General features: G+C 39.9%; 1 protein-coding gene across 2 annotated transcripts in view; it reads left to right on the forward strand.

Moving 5' to 3' along the window:
• PARP8 (poly(ADP-ribose) polymerase family member 8) overlaps positions 1-23202 on the forward strand; it is a 142885-nt gene that overhangs the window by 105621 nt on the left and 14062 nt on the right. For both annotated transcript variants that reach the window (XM_038765776.1, XM_038765777.1), the window contains 7 exons: positions 3554-3607; positions 3709-3804; positions 10494-10586; positions 12447-12572; positions 13574-13639; positions 16724-16791; positions 20274-20322. In XM_038765776.1, the coding sequence (XP_038621704.1) occupies positions 3554-3607; positions 3709-3804; positions 10494-10586; positions 12447-12572; positions 13574-13639; positions 16724-16791; positions 20274-20322 (552 nt within the window). The remainder of the gene's footprint in view (positions 1-3553; positions 3608-3708; positions 3805-10493; positions 10587-12446; positions 12573-13573; positions 13640-16723; positions 16792-20273; positions 20323-23202) is intronic.

The following is a 23202-nucleotide window of genomic DNA, read 5'->3' on the forward strand; positions in this document are numbered from 1 at the left end:
TGGGGTAGGTACAGGGTAATCAGGTTGTCCCACGAGGGGCTCACGGTCTTCATCCCCATTTTACAGATGAGGTAACTGAGGCACAGAGAAGTTAAGTGACTTGCCCAAGGTCACACAGCAGACAAGTGGCGAAGCCAGGATTAGGACCCACATTTCTAGACTGTGAGCCTGTTGTTGGGTAGGGACCGTCTCTATATGTTGCCAACTTGTACTTCCCAAGTGCTTAGTACAGTGTTCTGCACACAATAAGCGCTCAATAAATACGATTGAATGAATGAATGAGTCCTCTGACTCCCAAGCCTGTGCTCTTTCCACTATACCATGCTGCTTCTCTTGAGGCACAGAGAGGCTAAATGGCTTGCCTAAGGTCACACAGCAGGCAAGTGGTAGAGCGAGGGTTAGAACCCAGCTCTCCTGACTCCCAGTCCTTGTGCTTTCCACTAGGCCACATTGCTTCTCTCTTCCTGCTCTTTTCTTCATTCATTCGTTCAATCATGTTGATAATAATAATAATGATGGCATTTGTTAAGCACCTACTATGTGCGAAGCACTGTTCTAAGCGCTGGGGGGGAATACAAGGTGATCAGGTTGTCCCATGTGGGGCTCACAATAAGTGTTCATATTTATTGAACACGTATTGTGTGCAAAGCACAGTGCTAAGCATTTGGGAGAGTACAGTACAACAATAAACAGACACATTGCATGCCCACAATGAGCTTACAGTCTAGTTTGTGGAAACAGACATAAATATAAATAAATAAATTACAGAAATGTACATCAGTGCTGTGGGGCTGGGTGGGGGATGAACAAAGGGAGTCAGGGTGATGCAGAAGGGAGTGGGAGAAGAGGAAAGCGGGGCTTAGTCTGGGAAGGCCTCTTGGAAGAGATGTGCCCTCACTGAGGCTTTGAACGGGGGGAGAGTAATTATTTGTCAGATTTGAGGAGGGATGGCGTTCCAGGCCAGAGGCAGGATGTGGGCGAGGGGTTGGCGATGAGATAGACAAGATGGAGGCACAGTGAGAAGGGTAGCATTAGAGGAGCGAACTGTGTGGGCTGGGTTGCAGTAGGAGAGTAGCAAGGTCAGGTAGGAGGGGGCAAGGGGATTGAGGGCTTTAAAGCCAATGGTGAGGAGTTTTTCTTTGAAGTGAAGATGGATGGGCAACCACTGGAGTTTCTGGAGTGGGGAAACGTGGCCTGAACATTTTTGTAGAAACCCTTTCAGCTGAGTAACCAGTAGAGTGCTTGGTGTCTGGTCTCCTTGGCTCAGCACAGATCTGTCCTAGTAGGTAGAGAGCGGCAGAGCAGAACTGTCTGATTCCCCTCCTTCTGGGGCTAAGCTCATGTCCCAATTTACCATTTTCCTTATGGATATGGAGGAGTTCTGTGTAAATCAGGAGAAAGAGTTGGAAAGAGAGGAAGAAGGAAGATGATTCCTGCACTCATCCAGGTCCAGAAAAGAGTTTAAACTCTGGGAATTTCAGTGCTTCTGAAGAACTTTCTCTGGTGGCAGTAGTAGTGTTTAGTGTTTATTGAGCGCCATGTGCTGTACTAAACTCTTTGGGACATACAGATTAATGAAATTACAAGTTTCCTGCTTATAGGGAGTTTTCACTCTAGTGGAGAAGGCAAATGCTCCCAAATGCATCAAACCCATGCATCATGTACAGCCCAGTGTGTACCCAATAAGTACCATTACAACTTCTAGTGTGTATATTTTTTAGTTATGTAAATACATGCATAGATAGGTACTTTTGTATGTGTATACAAGTGCGTGAGTAGCATGTATTTATGCACGTATGTTTGGCATTTGGGTGACATTGTGTGAACATTTGTCTGTGTTGAGATAGGTGTTTATGAAGATGTGTAGAATAAAAGAGGGGAATAGCTCTTTACAAAATAATAATAATAATAGTAGTAGTTGCTCAGCGCTTACTTTGTGCCAGGCACTGTACTAACCTCTGAGGTGGACACAAGCAAATCAGGTTGGACACAGTCCCTGTCCCTTGTGGGACTCACAGTCTCAATCCTCATTTTACAGATGAGATAATTGAGGCACAGAGAAGTGAAGTGACTTGCCCAGGGTCACACAGCAGATGTAGCAGAGTCAGGATTAGAACCTATGACCTAAAAAAAAAGGGAAAGATACTTTGTGAGAGAGGCAAAGGCTAGACATTATCATTATGGTCCCAAAATTAATCCAAGGTGAAATCATGAAGAGGCTTTTTTGTTTACTGTTTATTGTTGTATTGTACTCTCCCAAGTGCTTAGTACAGTGCTCTGCACACAGTAACCGCTCAATAATTATGATTGAATGAATGAATGAGGTGCATGTTGTGTGCAGTGTACTGTATTCACGTGGTTGGAAGAGTTTAATAGACTTAGTAGATACAATTCCTGCCTTCAAGGATTTTACAATCTGTTAGGGGAGGCAGAGAGATACTTTAGCACTCTCAGTTACTTTATGAATATACAGTGTTAAGTGAAACCTCACTTAACCTCACTTAGTGAGACTTATTTTTCCATAGAGGTAATGTAAAGTGTACTAGTGGGTTCCCAAGATCCAAAGAATGTAAATATATTTTAAAACAGTGATTAAAAACCACAACAAATACAGTTACCTGATCAAATAATGATGTAAATGTATAGTGATTTTAAAATCAATCAATTGTATTTACTGAGCCCTTACTGTGTGCAGGGCACTGTACAAAGCGCTCAGGAGAGTATAACACAACAATTTAACATGCACAGTCCCTGCCCTCAAGGAGCTTACAGTCTAGAGGGGAAGACAGACCTTAATATAAATGAAATATGGATATGTACATAAGTGCTTTGAGGCTGGAGGCCAGGCTGTTGAATAAAAGGAGCAAGTCAGGGTGATGCAGAAGGGAGTAGAAGAACAGGAAATGAAGGCTGACTCAGTGAAGGCTTACTGAAGGAGATGTGCCTTCAATAAGGCTTTGAAGATGGGGAGAGTAATTTTCTGTTAGATACGAAGAGGGAAGGCATTCTAGGCCAGAGGAAGGGCATGGGCGAGAGGTTGGCGGCAAGATAGACGAGATGGAGATACAGTGAGTAGTTTGGCATTAGAGGAGTGAAATGTGTGGGCTGGGTTGTAGTAGGAGAATGGTGAGGTGAAGTAGGAGGGGGCAACGTAATCGAGTGCCTTCATGTTTCTGTTTGGTGCAGAGGTGAATGGACAACCACCAGAGATTCTTGAGGAGTGGGAAACATGGACTGAATGTTTTTGTAGAAAAGTGATCCGGGCAACAGAGTGAAGTATACACTGGAATGGGGAGAGAGAGGAGTCTCAGAGATCAGCAAGGAGGCTGATAATCAAGGCGAGATAGGACAGTGTTTGGATTAACGTGGTAGCAGTTTGGATGGAGAGGAAAATGACAGATTTCAGCCATGTTGTAAAGGTTGAATCTTAAAATATATTCTAGTATGTATTTTTGGTGTAGATACTTAAATGCAGTACTGAGTTTAGCCTATTCGGTATCTTGCATTTCAATAGTTTCTTATAATGAAGCTATTTTCCTCTTTTCTTTAACAGCTAAATTATGGTGCAAAATGCATTCCAATCCGAGACCGAGGATTCTTGGTTCAGGTGAGGTGATAAGGGTTGTGTGTCAGAAATGGTTTCTATTTTGAGCTGAATTTTCCTCATTTCTAAGCAGCTCTTCTTATTCTCCTTTTCTCTGCCCTCAGACCATAGAGTTTGCTGAGCAACGGATACCTGTTTTGAATGAATATTGTGTCGTTTGTGATGAGCCTCATGTGTTTCAAAATGGCCCCATGCTTCGGGTAAGTTTCAGTCCTGAATTTGTGGGGAATTAATTTCCTAAGGGAAAAAGATGTATAAATAAGAACATGATGTACACACATCCAGAACCTCCCAGGGACACTATCCTATCCAGGAATGATTCAAAACACTTCTCCCTTCAGAGTACTAACAGGTGCTAATCAATCAGTCAGTGGTATTTATTGAGCTCTTACCTGGGCAGAGCACTATACCTCACTTTTAGGAGACTACAGTGGAATCAGTAGACATGATCCGTGCCCTCAAGGAGTTTGCAATCTAGCTGTAGACCAGATGTTATCATAAGTTATAGATAGTCATAGTGTAAGGTTTTAGGCACTAGGTAGAAGTAGCATGGCCTAATAGAAAGAGCACAAGACTGGAACTCAGAAACCTATGTTTTAATCCTTGCTCTGCCCCTTGAGTGCTGTGTGTCCTTGGACAGGTCACTTAATTTCTCAATGCTCACCTGTAAATGGGGATTAAATACCCTTTTCCCCCCTCTTGCTTAAGGTGTGAGCCCACACGTGGGACAGGACGGGATAATCCAACCTGATTATCTCGTAACTGCACCAGTGCTCAGTATAGCACGTAGCACTTGTATACTACTATTATTATTATGTGTTTGGATACCAGGAAATACCTTCTCCAGAAGTGTCTGGGAAGCCATGAGGAAAGCAGGGAGGCAGAGAGTGATCTAAAGAATGTGAATTTGAACAGGGGGAGATCAATGTAAACTGTGATACAAATGGTGTGAAACAGTAAAGAAAGATGCCAACTTGGAGAGAGTCAAGTAGGCTGATGCATGGAGTAGCAAGTAAAAGCAGTGAAACTTGGATGATGAAAGGGAGAGGGTAACTGTTAAATGATCTAGGTTTTGGAGAAGTTACAGGAAGTTGTACCTTCAGAGAAACAAATTCATTGAATCAAGAGATTGCCAGGAGGGACCACAGATATTTGTCACATGACTTTATTGTGTGTGGAATTTATTTTTTTGTGGTATTTTTAAAGTGCTTACTATGTGCCAGGGATGTACTAAGCGCTGAGGCAGATGCAAGCTAATCAGTTTGGACACATTCCCACATGGGGATCACAAATATTATCCCTATTTTATAGATGAGGTAACTGAGGCACAGAGAAGCAGCATGGCTTAGTGGAAAGAGCCCGGGCTTTGGAGTCAGAGGTCATGGGTTCAAATCCCAGCTCCCCCACTTGTCAGCTGTGTGAGTTTGGGCAAGTCACTTCACTTCTCTGCGCCTCAGTTACCTCATCTGTAAAATGGGGATTAAGATTGTGAGCCCCCCATGGAACAACCTGATCACGTTGTAACCTCCCCAGCGCTTAGAACAGTGCTTTGCACATAGTAAGCGCTTAATAAATGCCATCATCATCATCATCATGGGTTCAAATCCCAGCTCAGCCAGTTGTCGGCTGTGTGACTTTGGGCAAGTCACTTTACTCCTCTGTGCCTCAGTTACCTCATCTATAAAATGGGGATGAAGACTTTGAACCCTCCGTGGGACAACCTGATCACCTTGTAACCTCCCCAGTGCTTTGCACATAGTAAGTGCTTAATAAATGCTATCATTATTATTATTATTATTATTATTATTATTATTATTATAATAAATGACTTTTCCCAAGGTAACATAGCAGAAAAATGGCAGAACCAGAATTAGAACTCAGGTCCTTTTGATTTGCAGGTCTGTGCTCTATCCATTAGGCCACACTACTTCTCCCATTTTATTCCATTCCATTCCCCTTGCAAGGGTACTATACTTTGGAGGGGAGATTCAAGATTGAGATTGACAAATTTGAGATTGACAAGTTTGAGATTGAGATTGACAAGATTGACAAGTGAGATTCAAGATTGTTTCTTGGCAATTTCCCATGGAACCGCCACCTGAGAAATGTCCCCAAAGAGCAATTTTCTCCTTGCCAAATTCACCACAGTTCAGAGAGGATGGAGGTACAGGTCACTTCTCTCCTGGTGACACTTGTCAGGCAGGTACCCTTTCTAATTGCACCCAAGGTGAGGCATTTGAAGAGGTGACTGGACTTGGATGCTCAGTTGGGGTGCATGTCCTCCAGGACAGGTGGGCACAAAGGTGACTGGAACGATAAAAAGATCACATTAGGCCCAACCGGCATTGTCTTCTGTCTCCAATAGTGGCCCTAAAAGAGACTGGGGAAGCAGTTTGATGGCCATCTTTCTAGACAGCCTGCCTCAGGAAGAAGGTTTATTTTAAATGAGACTCTCTCATTGTCTCTCTCATCTCTCTTTTTCCCTAGCACTCTCTTTCCCCATCTAAAGAATCAGCGTGGCTCAGTGGAAAGAGCCCGGGCTTTGGAGTCAGAGGTCATGGGTTCAAATCCCGGCTCTGCCAATTGTCAGCTGTGTGAATTTGGGCAAGTCACTTCACCTCTCTGTGCCTCAGTTCCCTCATCTGTAAAATGGGGATTAAGACTGTGAGCCGCCCATGGGACAACCTGATCTCCTTGTAACCTCCCTGGCACTTAGAACAGTGCTTTGCACATAGTAAGCGCTTAATAAAATGCCATAAAGTGTAAGCATTTGATGGGCAGGAACTTTGATCTATCAACTCTGTTGTACTCTCCCAAGTGCTTTGTACAGTATTCTGAATTTAATAAGTTCGCAGTAAATCAGTTAATTAACTGATTGATCTTTTTCTCTGTTCATCACCTTTCTTCTTTTTCTCTCACATTTCTTTCTCCCTCACATTTTTTCTCACATTTTTTCTTTCCCACATTTTTCCTTTCATTTTTCCCTCATTTTTTCTCTCACATTTTTTCTTTCTCTCACATCTTTCTCTCTTATATTTCTCTTTTTCACATTTCTCCCTCTATCACATTTCCCTTGTTTTTTTCTCACGTTTCCCTCTTTCTTTCTCACATTTTCCTCTTTTTCTCAAATTTTCCTTTCTTTCTCATATTTCCCTCTGTCTCTCACGTTTTTGCTTTCTCTCTCACATTTTTGCTTCCTCACATCTTTCTCATATTTCCCTCCCCCCCACCATACACTCATTTCTTTCTCTCATTTTCTTTTTTCACCCTTCTCTCTCTCTCACTTCGATTTCTCTCACTTCTCTCACTCACACACTATTCTTTCACACTTCTCTTTCTCTCACACTTCTATTTCTCTCACACTTCTCTCTGTCTCTCAGAATAATTTAGATGTTGCTGAAGACTGTACTATTTATATTAAGTAGGTTGATTAGTCATAGCCATAGTGTATATGCTATAATGGAAATAGCAAACCTTTAGATATTCATTTTGATCTAGTCAAATGTGAGCAGGTATTACAGCAAAAAAAAATTCAGGGTCTTCCAGCTAATGGATTTGATGATTCATTATAATAATTTCCCATTTCCAGTTTCTACCAAGTATTGGATTGCAGTTGAAAATATTACTGGAGTCCTGATTGAAGGGCTGTCTCCTTAAATATTGTAAATCTTTTTTTTAATAATCCTTCCTCTTTAATGAGATTCAATCCTAAAATGAAGGCTTCTTTTCAAGGGAACTGTATTTAGGAACCAAATATTTTCCATGTTAATTATTTGGGGGAGCTCAGTGTTGCTGGGACTGTAAGCTGTCATTAACCCTGGGATGTGGTATTTAAATAGTCCTTAATCCCCACAGTCTTTGCAGACTTTGCCTGCTAACCCTGTATAGAAATAAGGAAAATATCACCAGCATGGGGGAGGGAAAAGAGATAAGTATCCTCCTGGTGGCAGATTGATAACAAAGGCCAAAGGAAAGAAAGTTCATTGAAAATATGGAAACATGAGAATCCAGTAATAAAAAAAATCCCTTCATTTGACAGTGTTTCTTTTATATAACATAGGTTCTGATAAACATTTATTCTCTTTAATTTCCCTTCTTCCCTGCTATGCATTCAAGGGACAGACACAGTGGAGCTGAGGTGTGATAGAAAGTGAGCAGCAGAAGCGTTATCAGGGCCATTTATATGCATATTAAAGTCCCCAAGGACCAATGTAGGGAACGTGAGAAAGGGATCAGAAATGGTTCAGAAAGTTAGAGGTGGGGCCTGGGGAGAGGTACATGACTGGTACTAGACTCTGGAGTAGGTGGCAGAGGTGAATGATATGGGCTCCAAGACATGGTCAATCCATTGATCTTAAAATCCCTCCAGTCACTGCACTTCTTGGAGCCTCAGTTACCTCATCTGAAAAGTGGGGATTAAGACAGTGCACCCCACATGTGATAGGAACTGTGCCCTACCCAATTTGCTTGTATCCACCCCAGCGCTTAGTACAGTGCCTGGCACATAGTAAGAACTTAAAAAATATCATAATTATTATCATTATTATTACAAGAAGAAAGTAAGCCAGGAATTTGAAACTTTATGCAGAAGTGCACAGAGTATCAGTCCCATATTTTCTCTCCTATTTAAGCAAGTGACTAAGTCATCTTCCAAGTTGAAGAAGCATAAGAGCAATAGCAATAAAAAAGGCCTTTTGTCTTGGGTGCAGTGGCACAGTGAATTGGATCATGTTAGGCTCCATCTGCTACCTAATGCAATGGAACGTAGGAGATAAGATAAATCAAATAGGTGACACCAGTATTAGACTGAAATATGAGAGCTCTTCCAAAGTAATTGTGAAGCCAGTATATCAGTGCTATAGACTTCATGAGGTTATTGAAGTCAGAGTCTTTGCAACCAATCCAGTGCATCTCTCAGTGGTTAGGAAATGAATGAGCTTATTATTGGCAGAGCATTTACTTGATGCAGAGTGGAATTCAACTCTGTAGATTTGATTTATGGAGCAATTAGTCCATTAGCACTCTTGTTTGCTCTGACTAATTTGTTTTCTCACCCTAGACCTGGCTGGAGAGCCTACAGACTTGGTGATTCCTTTAGTTTTTACGAAGAACATAGAGGGATTCATCACGCTGATCTATTAAGTCTTTAAATGCCACCTCAAGCTCACTTACTCACTGGGCTTTGTTCTTGTCCTTCCCACATCTTTAAGTCCTCTGCTCCCACCTTCTGCCCTGCGTGGAACTCCCTCTCTTCAAATCCACCAGACCATAGTTGTCTCCCTCTTCAAAGCCCACCTGAAATCACATCTCTTCCAAGGGGACTTCCTCAATTAATTTCCTTTTGCCCCCAGTTGTATCCACTCCCTCCCCAACCAAACTTCAGCGCTTCTGTGCCAACTACACACTTATTCACTCACAACCACTTGTATTTCTGCCCATATCTAAATACTTTAGCACTAGTATTATCAAATTTTTTCCTCCTTCTTTCCATCTGTACAGTGGCTTTAGTGACCACCCTCCATATTGGAAATTCCTTTCAGGTTAAGATCATGTCTATTAACTCTCTTGTACTCTCCAACTTTCCAGAACGTTATCAATAATGATAATACTAATGATGATATTTACTAAGCACTTCCTATGTGCCAATCAGTTCAGAAATCATCTCTGGTCCACAAGGGGCTCATACTAGGTATTTATTATTATTATTACTCTATCATGATAGTTATTAGGGACCATGCTAACTGTGGTTTTGATACAAGATATTCAGGTAAAAAGTACAAGAACAATCTGGAAACATTTTCTCATCAGGAAGTGGGGCCTAGAAGAAAGAACACAGAGCCCGGCTCTGCTGCCTGTCTGCTGGGTGACTTGGGTGTATATAGCTATAACTGTATTTATTCTGTTGGTATTGACTCCTGTCTACTTGTTTTGTTGTGTTGTCTGTCTCCCCCGTTCTAGATTGTGGGCCCATTGTTGGGTAGGGACTGTCTGTATCTGTTGCCCAGTTGTACTTTCCAAGTGCTTAGTACAGTGCACAGTAAGCGCTTAGTAAATATGATTGAATGAATGAATGAATGAATGAATGTGAGCCCATTGTTGGGTAGGGATTGTCTCTATCTGTTGCTCAATTGTACTTTCCAAGTGCTTAGTACAGTGTTGTGCACACATGAAGCGCTCAATAACTACGATTGATTGATTGAACCGAGAATCAGGAAGCGCAGGTTCTAATTCCAAATCCACCACTTGCCTGCTAAGTGACTTTTTAACATCTCTGTGCCTCAGTTGTCTCATCAGTAAAATGGATAATGAAGACCTGTTTTCCCTCCCCTTAGACTGAGAGTCCATGTGGGACATGTCTGTCTCTCCCTCTAGACTGTGAGCTCTTTGTGGGCAGGCAAAGCATCTGATGTTATATTGTCCTCTCCCAAGCGCTTAGTACAGTGCTTTGCACACAGTAAGTGCTTGATAAATACGATTGACTACTCGCCCGGGTGCTTGGTTCAGTGTTCTGCACACTGTAAGTGCTCAATAAATACCATGGATGATAATGACCAGTTTATCTTGCATCTTCCCCAGTGCATGGTACATGATAAGCACTTAGCAAATATGACAATTACTGTTATTATTGGTATTACTACTAATAACACCAATAATAATACCAATACGAAAAGTTTAATCTTCTAGCCAAACTAGAGTTTAAGTATTCTTCCAAAGAGTCAGTTCACTCTATTTAAAATCTGGTCATTTCAGATGACAGTTTAATAAGTCCCAGGCTAATAGCTAACACAACAGGAATTTACACCGTACATTGTTCTATGAAGTCATAGAAAGAGAGTTCAGTAGTTATGAAATGGAAAAAAATGTCTTTTTTTGTGTGTTTGTTTGATAGCCTACCGTGTGTGAACGGGAGCTGTGTGTATTTGCATTCCAAACTCTTGGAGTGATGAATGAAGCTGCAGATGAGATTGCCACTGGAGCTCAGGTAGGGCTGGAATAATGCTAATTGTGATCTTTCTTCTTAGTAGATTGCACCTTTATTCTCATTCTCTTAGTATTTAGCATTTACAGTGCTCTGCATACAGTAAGCGCTCAATAAGAACCATTGATGATTCTCTTTCCCTCGTCTATAAATACCTTTCGGAGTTCTTTCTGTGCTTCAGTGCAGTGGAAAATAATAGAAGCCTATAGACCACATTATGACCTGTGTTGCTTAATGTATATGATTTAATCCAGTGTTTTGAAAATGAGTTTCTCCTCATAAGAGTTTGTGTTATTGTGTCATTTGTTTCTGGGTATGTTGGATTGAAGGGGGAAAAAATGAAGGTGCCAAGATCACTTAAAATTAGAAGATTAGGTGAAAGGAAAGAGTCTTTCCAAAATGTCACTTCTGAATATAGCAATCCATTTCTAATGTACATTATTGAAGAAAAGTGAGTAGAAGTTACAATCTTACTCCAGATTTTTTTCCTTTTAATTTCTTCTGACAAAAGATGTAGCCTGTTCATTCATATACTGAACATCCAAATGGAGAATATCCAGTTCTCTAATGGAAGAGAAAATATGGTTGAGAAATGTCATTGAAACAGAAGGTACTTTAATTTTGAAAGTGGTTTAGGAAAAGTAAAAAGGGCCATTCAAATTCAAGTCTATCCCACATTTTAATAAAGGGATCCCGATGTTTGCTATAGCCTGTTTTTGGTTTTGTTATGATAAATCATTTATTTTCTGTTTTTTGAAGGCAAGTAAAGTTTGAATATATTATAAGAGAATGGTCACTTGTGTGTCATCCCATCCCCCTGAGCTCAGAACCGTTACTGTAGTTTCACATCTTTGATGAGACCGAAAACAATTTGTACTCTGACTTAGGTTTCATCCCATCTGGAGGGGCGGCAGGGTTGTTGGGAGGAAGAGAGGCACAGATGGTGATTCGAGTATTTATTTCATGTCTTCCTCTAGGATCTTGGACTGACTGAGACTTTTAAAACTGAAGGCGTTTGTCACAAAGAACAAAATTCTTAGAGTTTGTGTTCACTCTTTTTAGTGTAATGTGTTTTCAGTGATATTTTGGCTGGGCAATTTGATATTTTTCCATTTTACGCTCACTGGCTCTGTTGTATATATTGCTAAGCTTTCAATCTTATATTTAACTTTTGGAACCTCCACTGGAAATCTTGAGAAATCTGAAGCTAAAAGTACATTATATGTGAGCATGCATGTGTCTCACAGTGGTTCCTGTTCTTGAGATGTGTATCATTCATCTCCATAGCATAAAAATTGAAGTTGACCTTAGTTCTTTAAATAACATGATGCAGATCAAAAAAGTCTTCCTACTCTGTATTCTTCCCTTTTTGAAGTTCAAGTTAATTCCATTTACTGTTGTACTCACTCTTTTTCTCATGGCTATCTAAATTAAACCCAATCTGCTCTGCCCACAGACTTGAATCTACCATTTTTCATTAATCACCACCTATCAGGACCAAATTTATTATTTCCTTTATGTGCAAATTAAAATGGACAAACTTTATCAGTTTCTTGGGGCTCAGTTATGTCTTCAGATTGATTGCAGTAGGTCTCTGAGGCACATTTTCACAGAGCTTTCAGCAAGTGATTAAATAATTAGTCTCAATTTGAGGGAAGAATCAAACGGATTTATTTCATAAAAAATAATCTTGCTTTCTTCCAAGATTTTTGTTGTTGTTGCAGTAGCAAGAAAACATCCAAATTAAAAAAAATCCTTGAAGAAGAAAGCAAGATACTTTTTAGGAAACGAAAATGATTTGTCGAGCAATCATTTGCTATATTCTGCAGGAGAATAACCAGGTCTTCATGCGTGTGTTTGTAGGTGGTGGATTTACTAGTTTCTATGTGCCGGTCTGCATTGGAATCTCCTAGAAAAGTCGTCATTTTTGAGCCATATCCCTCTGTAGTAGATCCTACTGATCCCCAGATGTTGGCCTTCAATCCTAGGGTAAGTGGTTTCCGCATCCTTCCATGTGCAGTTTTTTGGGTTTTAACTTCCATTCAACCCAGTAGATAGAATTGGATAGACAGGTGATGAGTCATGCCACTTTTGAACGGGGCAGAATTCTTCTAGCATGTCTCATTCCTTAGATCGACATTGCTTTAAATCCATTTTTGGGGCCCAGCATGGAACTCTTTCCATTTGTCAATGAAAAAGGAAACGCTCTGTGGAAAAAATCTCTAGTTGCCTTCTGAAACAGCAGCAGTAGATAGAGGTCCATGCTGGGCGCCTCAGGGGGACATTTGGAAACAAATTACTGAATCAGTAAATAGTTCCATTTGAATAATTGGACTCCTGATGGACCTTTCACGAGCCTAGGTTTAAAGAGTCAAGGATTCGCAAGATTTTTGTTAGTTTGTCTGTGGATTCTTCAGATCCTATAGCAGTATGGCTCAGATTGGTGGTGGCCCAATTAATCAGTATCCTGGTTTCATGATTGGACAGTCTGTTCTTTTTGTAATATCCCAGTAAGCAGATAGTAATAGAAGCAGTTTTATGTCCTTTACCCTTCTCCTTTCTCACCTAACTAATCCAGCCACATTTTCACTGTCCACCCTGAGACCAAGCACCCCCCTTTTTTTAAAAAAAATGGTATTAGTTAAGCGCCTACTATGTGCCAGGTATTGTACTAAGCCCTAGGGTAGATACAGAGTATTCAGTTTGGACACAGTCCACGTCCCATGTGGGGCTCACAGTCTTTCTCCCCATTTTACAACTGAGGCAACGAGAAGTGAAGTTACTTTACCAAGGTCACACAGCAGGCAGGTAGCGGAGCTGGAATTAAAACCCAGGTCCTTCTGGCTCCCAGGACCTCCCTGTATCCACCAGGCCATGCTGCTTCTCATGATCCCATCAGCTCTAGGGTTGGGGGGATGAATATTGTAGAGAAAAAATTGATTTGTGGAGATTTGCAGGTTCCAGCTAAAGTGACCTTTTTTGTTCAACAGAAGAAGAACTATGACCGAGTGATGAAAGCCTTGGATAGTATTACTTCCATTAGAGAAATGACACAGGTGAGTGAGTCCAGGTAAAGTTTTGTCAGAGGACAGTTGGGAGAGAATGAGCACCCTCAATTTTTCCTACTAAAAATAAGATAGGTAGCATTACAGTGGCACCATTTAGTGAGAGACAGGGGCAACAAACCTAGTATTAAGGAACTTAATTCAGTGATACAGTCAGAAGGATGTATGTGATGCTGTTATCATTTGTAGACGGCAGGCGCATTAGCTGCATCAAAATATTTTAAAATTAAGATCTATTATCTTTGGAAAATATAAAACTTTGGGTCTTATGGCAGATAAATGCTCAGTAGTAAAGACTAATTTCTTATGATATCTTAGCAGTCTTCCTCCTGTCCTCTGATTGGATGCCTTGGTCAGTTAGTCAGTCATATTTATTGAGCACTTACTGTGTGCAGAACATTGTACTAAATGCCTGGAGAGTACAATATAACAATATAATAGACACATTCCCTGCCTACAATGAGTCTTGCAAACAGTAGACAATCAATAAATGTGCTTTGATGATAATGACTTTCAGACAGCTGTGAATTCATAAACTGTCACAGATCATAGGAATTACCATTCTTTTAAATAACCATTCCCTCCATGTGAGTGAGGGGGGGAAATTTATGCATGATAATTTTGAACCTTTTAAATTTGATATTCACTATCCTCGGATATGTTTAGTGAGATAAAATCTGTAAAGTACTGTCTTTTTTTTTTTTAGATTTCCACTAATCTAATTAGATTATTTCTTTGGTTTTGCTTAGGCATGGAGTCAGAGGTACTTAGTTGAAGTAATCCTTTGGTTTTATCAAGGCATTTTTCAGTAATCTGTAATCTATTAATGTTTTTTGTTAGTTGTCATAGAATCAGGATTATATTGCAAGAAAGGGTCTTGAGAAATCATCTTGTTGAACCACTGGATACTAGGCAGGTGAATGAATAAACTATCCACTATTGTATTTTCCCAAGTCCTTAATACAATGCTCTGCACAAAGTAAGTGTTCAGTATTGATTGACTGGTGAATATTATTCCTTCAAAGATCTCCAGGAATGTCAACTACAACCTCCTTGGCTAGTCTAGTTTTCTAGAAGTCTTCAATTACCCAAATTTCATCTACATAATTTAAATTTATTATCTCCAGAAGACTAGGAAAACAACAGGTTAGCAGCCTGCCCTACCAATATCCTTGAATTTCTTAACATACTTTTAAAGACTAATAGCCCAAACTAGATACAGTACTCTGACAAGAAGCAGACCAGTGTAGCAAATAGCAGAAGAATTACTTTCTGACACTTTCTTGTTATTGTCCCAATGATACATCCCAGTGCGATGTTGATTTTTTTAAGTAACCTGTAGCATTGTTGGCTCGTTCAGCTTTTATCAACTGTAGCCCTGGGTCTTTTCTGCAGGGCACGTGTTTAACTGATCCTTTTCCCATCCTGTATTTGTGTGGTTTTTTTCTTTCTCTAAATAAATACATTCCACCACCTTACTGAATTTAATCCTTTATTATAGATTGGCCCAATTGACTTCTTTTCCTCTATTCCAAAAGTGTCCGTGGCTCATAAGATTTAGTATCACCTGTAAATTCACTATAAATGCTCTCAATTCCTTCATTAGTTCATTGATAAAAATAATGAATAAACCCTGTCCAGCAGCTGTCCTTGGGGATATCCTCAGTGCACCCCCCTTAGTTTGACATAAGCCAAAGGTAACCTACTTTTCCTTGAGTAATTCTCCAGGTAGCTGTATACTCCCTGAATATTCAGGAGTGTTTTCCAGTTTGTCGATGAGGATGTTCTCTGAGCTAGCCAAAAGACCTACTGAAGTGTAGGTAGGTTGCGATTATTGCTTCTCATGATTTCTGTAATCTTCCATTTTGTCATAGTAGATTACTCCTATGTGGGGCAGAGACGATGTCCAATGTGATTAACTTGTATCTACCCCAGCTCTTAGTATAGTGTTTGGCACCTATCAATCAATCCCACTAGACTGTAAACTCATTGTGGGCAGGGAACGTTTCTACCAATTTTAGAGTGTTGTGCCCCACCAAGCACTTAGTTCAGTACTCAGCACACAACAAGAGCTCAATAAATACCATTAATACTAATAAATCAATCAACAGCATTTATTGAGTGCTTATTATGTCTAGAACCCTGTACTCCTTATTATTATTATAATCTATGGTTTACTAAATCTACCCTAGTTGATTCTTTTCTCCTTTGCATTAAGGGAAGGCTTGTCGTAGGCAGGAAACATGTCTTCTTTGTTATATCGTACTCTCCCAACTGCTTAGCTCAGTGTTCTGTACACAGTAAGTGCTCAGTAAATTTGAATGATTTACACAAAACCTAATTGAGAGAAGGGGAGATAGTGTGAGAGGGAGGGAAAAAGGGAGAGCTAGAGGAAGAAAGAAGGAAAGAGAGTAGAAAGTAAAATGTACGCTAATTGGTAAATTGATTGCCTTTTTGGTCACAATATTTCAGCAAGGGCATGGTACTAAGAAGAGCAACCAAGATGAACGGGGGATGGAGTAATCTCAATATGAGGTTTTTAAAAAAATATGAATATAATCTGAGGAACAACTGAGGAGGACCATGATTGATGTGTACAAGATTATGAAGGGCGTGGATAGGGAGAAGATGGAATTATTGTCCTCTGCCTCTCTGTGTCTCATTTTACTCATCTGAAAAAATAGAGCAACTCTTGCCTCACAGACAAAGGATGGTGCATTTTCCTTTTGTTTCCTGAAAGTTAAAGTTCGGAGTGATTTTTTTTTAGTTCATTTAAGGAAGAGCTTACCTTATAGAAACGTCTGTCTTAATTTCCTCAGGTAATTTCCGAATATCCGTAAAAATGCAATCTGGTTTCTATTTGTAAGTTATCAAATATTCTCTTTGCTAATTATGTTGTTAAAATTTATCCCATTAGAATTGCTGTATTAATACACAATCATAATTTTTAAGGTACAAATGTGAATTAGAAACACCGATCGATTTATGATTCTTTTTTGTAGTGGCAGAGAAGGAGTGGTATAGTAGCATTTTTTAATGGGGAAAAAAATGAAAGGGAATAATTGTTTTTTCTAGGCACCATATCTGGAAATCAAGAAGCAGATGGATAAACAGGATCCCCTTGCTCACCCTCTATTGCAATGGTATGGAGCTTCTGTTTCTTCATGATATAAAGTTGTTTGCAGATTTAGTCTGTGTTCATTAGTAGTAGGCAGCGTATCTATTTATGGTTTAACCCTCAGTATTAAAAGTCTTCCAGAAAGGTCCTTTGATGAAGGCTAAATTGTCTACTTCAGCTGTTCCTATTGTCTCATGTAGTGAACTTGTCTATCCAGGTCTGTTATATTGTAGTCTCCCAAGTGTTAGTAAAGTGCTCTGCACACAGTAGGTCATCAATAAATATGATCAATTGATTTATTAATAAATGCCTCGCAGAAGAATGCAGTACATGTTGAGTCCGACAATAAAAGATTATGCATTTTATTTGACTGTAGTTCTTCTGTCACAATATGTTTGTAGTTTTTGGACATAGGTTTTAATTGTTTTACCATTAAACACTATATAGGGTCATAGGCTTAATTTTAAATGAAATAGAAACCAAGGGCCCAGTGAATATCAATACCACGCTCCCAACCCTTAACAAGAAACAGTGAATCTGGGCCAAATTAAGCACTGGAAATTAGGGTAGAAACAGTCCCTTTTTCCTCCCACTTTGTGAAAATATTCAGACCCCAAGTAGAGATGTAACTTCTGTGTAAAAAGGGTTAAAGGAGGAGGATACAAGGAATAACTTTTCACTCCTGCTTTAACCCTTTTTTATTGAAGTTATTCAATATATTCACTGAAAACGTAGCCAGTGAAAAGTCATTCTTTGTATCCTACACCTCTCGGGAACTACATTCCTTAAAGCCCGGAAGGATTGCATTTCCCAGAATCTTCTGGAAGACCGGAACCCTTTGTGAAGAGGTAACTTTGACCAGATCAGCCCTGACTATCCTAACTGTCATGGTCACTGAGTCATGAGCCTAGGCCCAAGAAAGCTTTATAGGACTTGGGAAATTTATGAGAGTTTGCCTGTATGTATACTTATTAAAATTTGCATAATTAGAGAAGTGAAGGTTTAGCCTGAGCCTTTCCCTTTCTCTCTGTCTTAGTACTGAACTAAATTCATCTTTCTAAGATTTCTGTGATGCTTGGAGAATGGTTGAATCAATCATGAGTCTCTCCCTGGCTCCTCCACCATAAGCCTTAATACATTATCGTTCTTAAAATGTCACTTTTGGTATTGCCTAGATGTGAATTATTTAAATCACTTCCATGGCTATAAATGTCCACCCACATAGATGGACGCATTCAGACATCCCTAGCATTCTTACCAACAGCCTTACAGCAGCGCTTATATTTTCTTAGACATCACACCCGCTTCTTTCTTCCCACAAAGTGCCCGCACAAATGCCTGCCATTGCTAATGTGAATGACACAGGTGGAGACATGATTGGAAGGGTGGATTGGATTACCCAACAGACTCCCTTCCCACAGTAATACCCAAATGATAGGGGTTGGCAGGAGACAAGAGGGGGAAATGTAGAAATGAAGATCAGGATATTGAAGCACCATTCCCAAGTGGAAGGCTGCCATATTTGTGATGTTGGGAAGAGCAGTGATGGGGGAGTCCTCCCATAAGGAGGAAAAGACCAAGGCTCTGTCCTAGGGTTTGTAGTTTGTGATGGCTGTCATGTTTCTGCTGAAGTGTGAAGTGCAGTGAGTGAGTTAGGCAGATAGGGGTGAATCACAAATCACGGTACATGTGGTCTTCATCTACATTAGCCAGCTCCTGGAAGAACTGGAACTCAGATCTCCCAGTTCCCAAGTAGTGCTCTTCCCAACTGCAGCAATGCGGAAACATCCGGATGGGAGGTAGACCTAGATTAGGTCAAGAAATCCCCAGAAGGAGCTGTAGATGGTTGACTTGTTTCTCCAGGGCTTAGAGATGTCTTGGTGTTGAGGAGAAGGATGAGTCCAGGCAGCGGGAAGGAAGGTGGGCTAGATTAGACCATGAATTATCCTCTGGATAAACAGTCCAGGCCTTGTGGTCTTTGTTAAGGGCTTATTATGTGCCAGGCACTGTACTAAGCCCTGGGGTGGATACCAGCAAATCAGGTTGGATACAGTCCCTGTCCTGCATGGAGCTCAAAGTTTTAATCCCCATTTTCCAGATGAGGTAACTGAGGCACAGAGAAGTGAAGTCACTTGCCTAAAGCCACACAGCGGACAAGCGACAGAGCCAGGATTAGAACTCATGATCTTCTGACTCTGAGGCCCGTACTCTATCAACTATACCATGGACAAGTTGGATTGGGAGACTAGAGGGAGGAAGGAAGAGTAAAACCAGTCCATTGCTCCCCTTCCAAAGGCTTCAGCCCCATCATAAGGGTGTGAGAGAACGGAAGCCCACCCAAAAGGTGGTCTGGATAGGGTGACGTCAGTGGACACCCTTTTCCACACAGGCAAGAGGGACAAACAGAACAGGGTAGAAAGAGGAATGTTTTCAGCCCTCCATTTTAGCACAAGGTGAGGCAACAACAGGCAGGGTGATCCCTAGAACACCATGAACATATTGCTCACGCTTCCCAGATCCAAGCCCTCTAGTCAGACACTTTCTGAATATCAGTCTCAGCCTAATGAGGAACGACTGCTTAAACTCACATATATGTGGGGTCCAGGATGGATGAGCCATTTTATTTGTTAAATTATGCCACAAATACTCAACTCGTTTCAATTTCAAACATTTTCTGAATCCATTACCAAACTACATTGTATTCATTCCATCGTATTTACTGAGCGCTTGTGTGCAAAGTTTGTATTCTCTTGTATTCTTGTACTTTACCAAGCTCTTTGTTGAGTGCGCCTCACAAAGTTAAGCCCTCTAAAAATACCACTATTTCATTAAATTATATTCTAAATGGACACTTGTGATCCACATTCCTTAAGCACTTTTTTTCTTTCAAGGCACCAGTTTCCTTTCCTCCTTCTGCCTAGTTACAATTGTTTTACTGTACGAGTTTGACTACTCAATTTTCAAGCAGGAGTAACGTTGCCAGATTAACCACCTTTTATTTCAGCACAATTCTTTTCTCTCTTCATATAAAGGAAAAGTAGATCTTTCCCGTTCAAATGAAGGACTTTTCTTGTACTTTGCTTTATCCTCATAAATGTGTTGGATGTAATGCATTGAGACACTTTTGTCAATATCAATTTATAAAATTTATAAAAGTGGAACAAATGAGATTAAGGTTAAAACATTTTATGAGAGAAAAATTATTTGACTTTGTTTAAATAAAATATCAATTGTGATATATAAGGCTTTGGAAGTATCAATTCTTGTAGATTTGCATTGACTTAGTCTATATTTATTTGTCAGAGTTTTCATGTTTAACTGTGAGACTTCAATGATTTTTGTAGTTTTATATGTATCTTTCCTGCTCAATGAAAGCTAATTACTTTTGGGAAGCAATAAATAACAGGGCTACAAAATCTTTGGCCCAATAAGAATAAGCCTTAAAGTTTTGCTTCCTCAATAGAAAGTGTTTCTGCATAATAGTGATTGATGTCATTTTTATTTCAGGGTTATTTCAAGTAATAGGTCGCATATTGTGAAACTCCCTGTTCACAGGGTAAGTGATTTTTCCACGTGACTAAGACAGCTTGGAGAAAGGCTTATAGATTGACAGAACTCATCCCAAGGGGTTTTAAGTAAAACATCATAGACCCTTATCATGATGCAGATCTGCAATATTTCATTCACCTGTTTAAAAATCGGGGTTGTTTGTTCAATATATGTGAAGCTTTCCAAAATAAGATATCTGCCATGAGGTTAGAAATCAGTACTAAAAATCACTTGACCAGGGCAAAATCACAGTCCTGACTTACGCTGTCATCTCCTACCCTACCCATAGCGATGCCATGGACACATCTTTCCCAGAATGCCCCACCTCCATCTGCAATTGTTCTGATAGTGTATCCATAGAGTTTCCTTGGTAAAAGTACGGAAGTGGTTTACCACTGCCCCTTTCCGCACAGTGAACTCGTGCCTCTTCCCTAGACTCTCTCCCTTGCCACCGTTCCCCAGCACAGGGGTGTTTTGACTTGTAGCCAGTTGCCTTCCACTCACTAGCCACTGCCCAAGCTGGGAATGGAATGGATTTGCTTCTGCTTGACTCTCCCTTGTATAGTCCAGACTGGTAGAGTACTGGAAACTCTCCAGGTGTGACCCTGAGAGAGGCAAAATCACAGTACTCAACTGTTTCATGACACCTGGAAGACAGAATTGATTACCTTGCCAGAAGGAAAGTCACCCTGCTCGTAACTTTGGAGCAAGGCACAAGCGTGGCTTAGTGGATAGAGCATCGGCCTGGAAGTCAGAAGGACCTGGGTTCTAATCCTGCTCCTCCACATGTCTGCTGTGTTACCTGGGGCAAGTCACTTAACTTCTCACAGCCTCAGTTATATTATCTGTAAAATGGAGTTTAAAAATGTGAGCCATATATGGGATGGACTGTGTCCAACCTGATTGACTTGTATCTACCCAGGCTCTTAGAACAGTGCTTGGCATGTAATAAGTGCTTAACAACTACCATTTTTTCCAGCACTTAGTACAGTGCCTCTCATATAGTAAATGCCTAACCAATACCATAATTATTATTATGATTGTTATTCAGAGCTAAGGCACAGCTATTCATTTTGGGACCCCCTTATTGTCATGTGCCTGGGAATGTGTTCTCTCTAAGAATCTTTTTCAGATAACAGACCAGGTTGGGAGTAGGAAGCAGAAACTCTAAGATTTTCTGCCCTATCTCATTTTGGAGAAAAAGCATGACCTTAATTTCCTGGTTAGAAAAATGATTGAATAACTTTCCCATACTGTGACTATGCTGGGAGATTTAGTTACAGGTAGCCTAAAATTTAAGTTTATAGTGCAGTGCTTAGAGCAGTGCTTGGCACATAGTAAGTGCTTATCAAATACCATAAAAAAGAGTAAAAAATCACTTTGTTAATTGTTTATTTCAGAAAGAATGCAGACATTGGAGCCTTTTAGCTTTTGTTCTAATAGCCCAAATGGAATTTTGTTTGAAAGAGGAAAAACTTAAATATGATTTTAAGTCTATGAGATTATTTCATGTCATTTTCATAGATTGATTTATAAGTCTCTATTGTTTTCATTGTCTAAATTAGTCCAAGTTTTCAATCTCAATTTTGCACAAGACAAAGTTGAAGTTAATTTTCTAAGAGATTGTTCTTTGAGTTAATAGCTGAACATAGCACACTTTTCAAGCAATATTGCATATCAGCTTATTATTACTATCTTTCCTATTGAAGTATGTAAGAAAGAGGTAGAAAAAGTGAAATATACAATTTCAGACAATGAGGAAGAATTTTCAGAAAATGCTGTGAAATGAAAATATTATGGATGGCTATAAGAAGGCCAGGATAAATTGTTTTCTCTACCTTGGGATATGAACCACCTTATTCATTGGAAATGAATTCGTCCTACATTTCAACTTAGAAGGATCCTTTTGAAAAAGATTATTGTTAATATTCTTGTATATCCCCTAGTGGATAGAACACAGGTCTGGAAGTCAGAGCACCTGGGTTCTAATACCAGCTCTGCCACTTACCTGCATTGTGACCTTGGGCAATTCACTTAACCTCTCTGCGTCTCAGTTCCTTCACCTGCAAAATGGGGAATCACTGCCTGTTCACCCTCCTACATAGACTGTGTGAAACCCCATGTGGACTTGTTTATCTTGTCTCTACCTCAGTACTTAGAACAATGGTTGGCACATAGTAAGTGCTTAACAAATGCCATAATTATTATTATATTTTCTTGTCTTTGTATTGCTACTATTTTGGTGTTAGCAATGCTTTCATTGTGATTATTTTAATTCAGCTTTTGTTAGATTAGTTCATTTCTGATGTGTTAGTTTAGTCCACTGTCTGCCATTTTGTTGAGAGTAGCTTTCTTACTGAAATCAGGCTCAGACATTCCACCTAGTGTTTGAGAAGATACATTTCCTAGCTATTATTTTTACTTTAACATTCATTGTTTATTTGAATTGAGTTGTTGCAATCTCATATCCCGTGAATCTGGTTATTGCTGTAGAGAAACCATCACAATCACAAACATATGTTTCAAAAATGTGAACTTGAAATCTAATAATTTGGGTACTAAGGTGACCTCACATTTGCATGGAGATTCAAGGTCATATCTGAAGTAATACCATTCATGATTTAAATTGCTTAAACCCTGTACTGGTTTCTGGTCTCATTGTAGAGAACGTTATTGATCATCCTAGAGGAAGATGTCAGCTTTCTTTAGGGGATAAAATAATTATGGTATTTGTTGAGCACTTTCTCAGTGCCAGGCACTGTATTAAGCGCTAGGGTGAATACAAGCAAATCGAGTTGGGCAAAGTGTCTGTCCCGTACGGGGCTCACATTTTCAATCCCCATTTTACAGATGAGGTAACTGAGGCACAGAGAAGTGAAGTGACAAC

Source organism: Tachyglossus aculeatus, chromosome 23, assembly GCF_015852505.1.
Source record: "Tachyglossus aculeatus isolate mTacAcu1 chromosome 23, mTacAcu1.pri, whole genome shotgun sequence".
NCBI classification, from domain to species: Eukaryota; Metazoa; Chordata; class Mammalia; order Monotremata; family Tachyglossidae; genus Tachyglossus; species Tachyglossus aculeatus.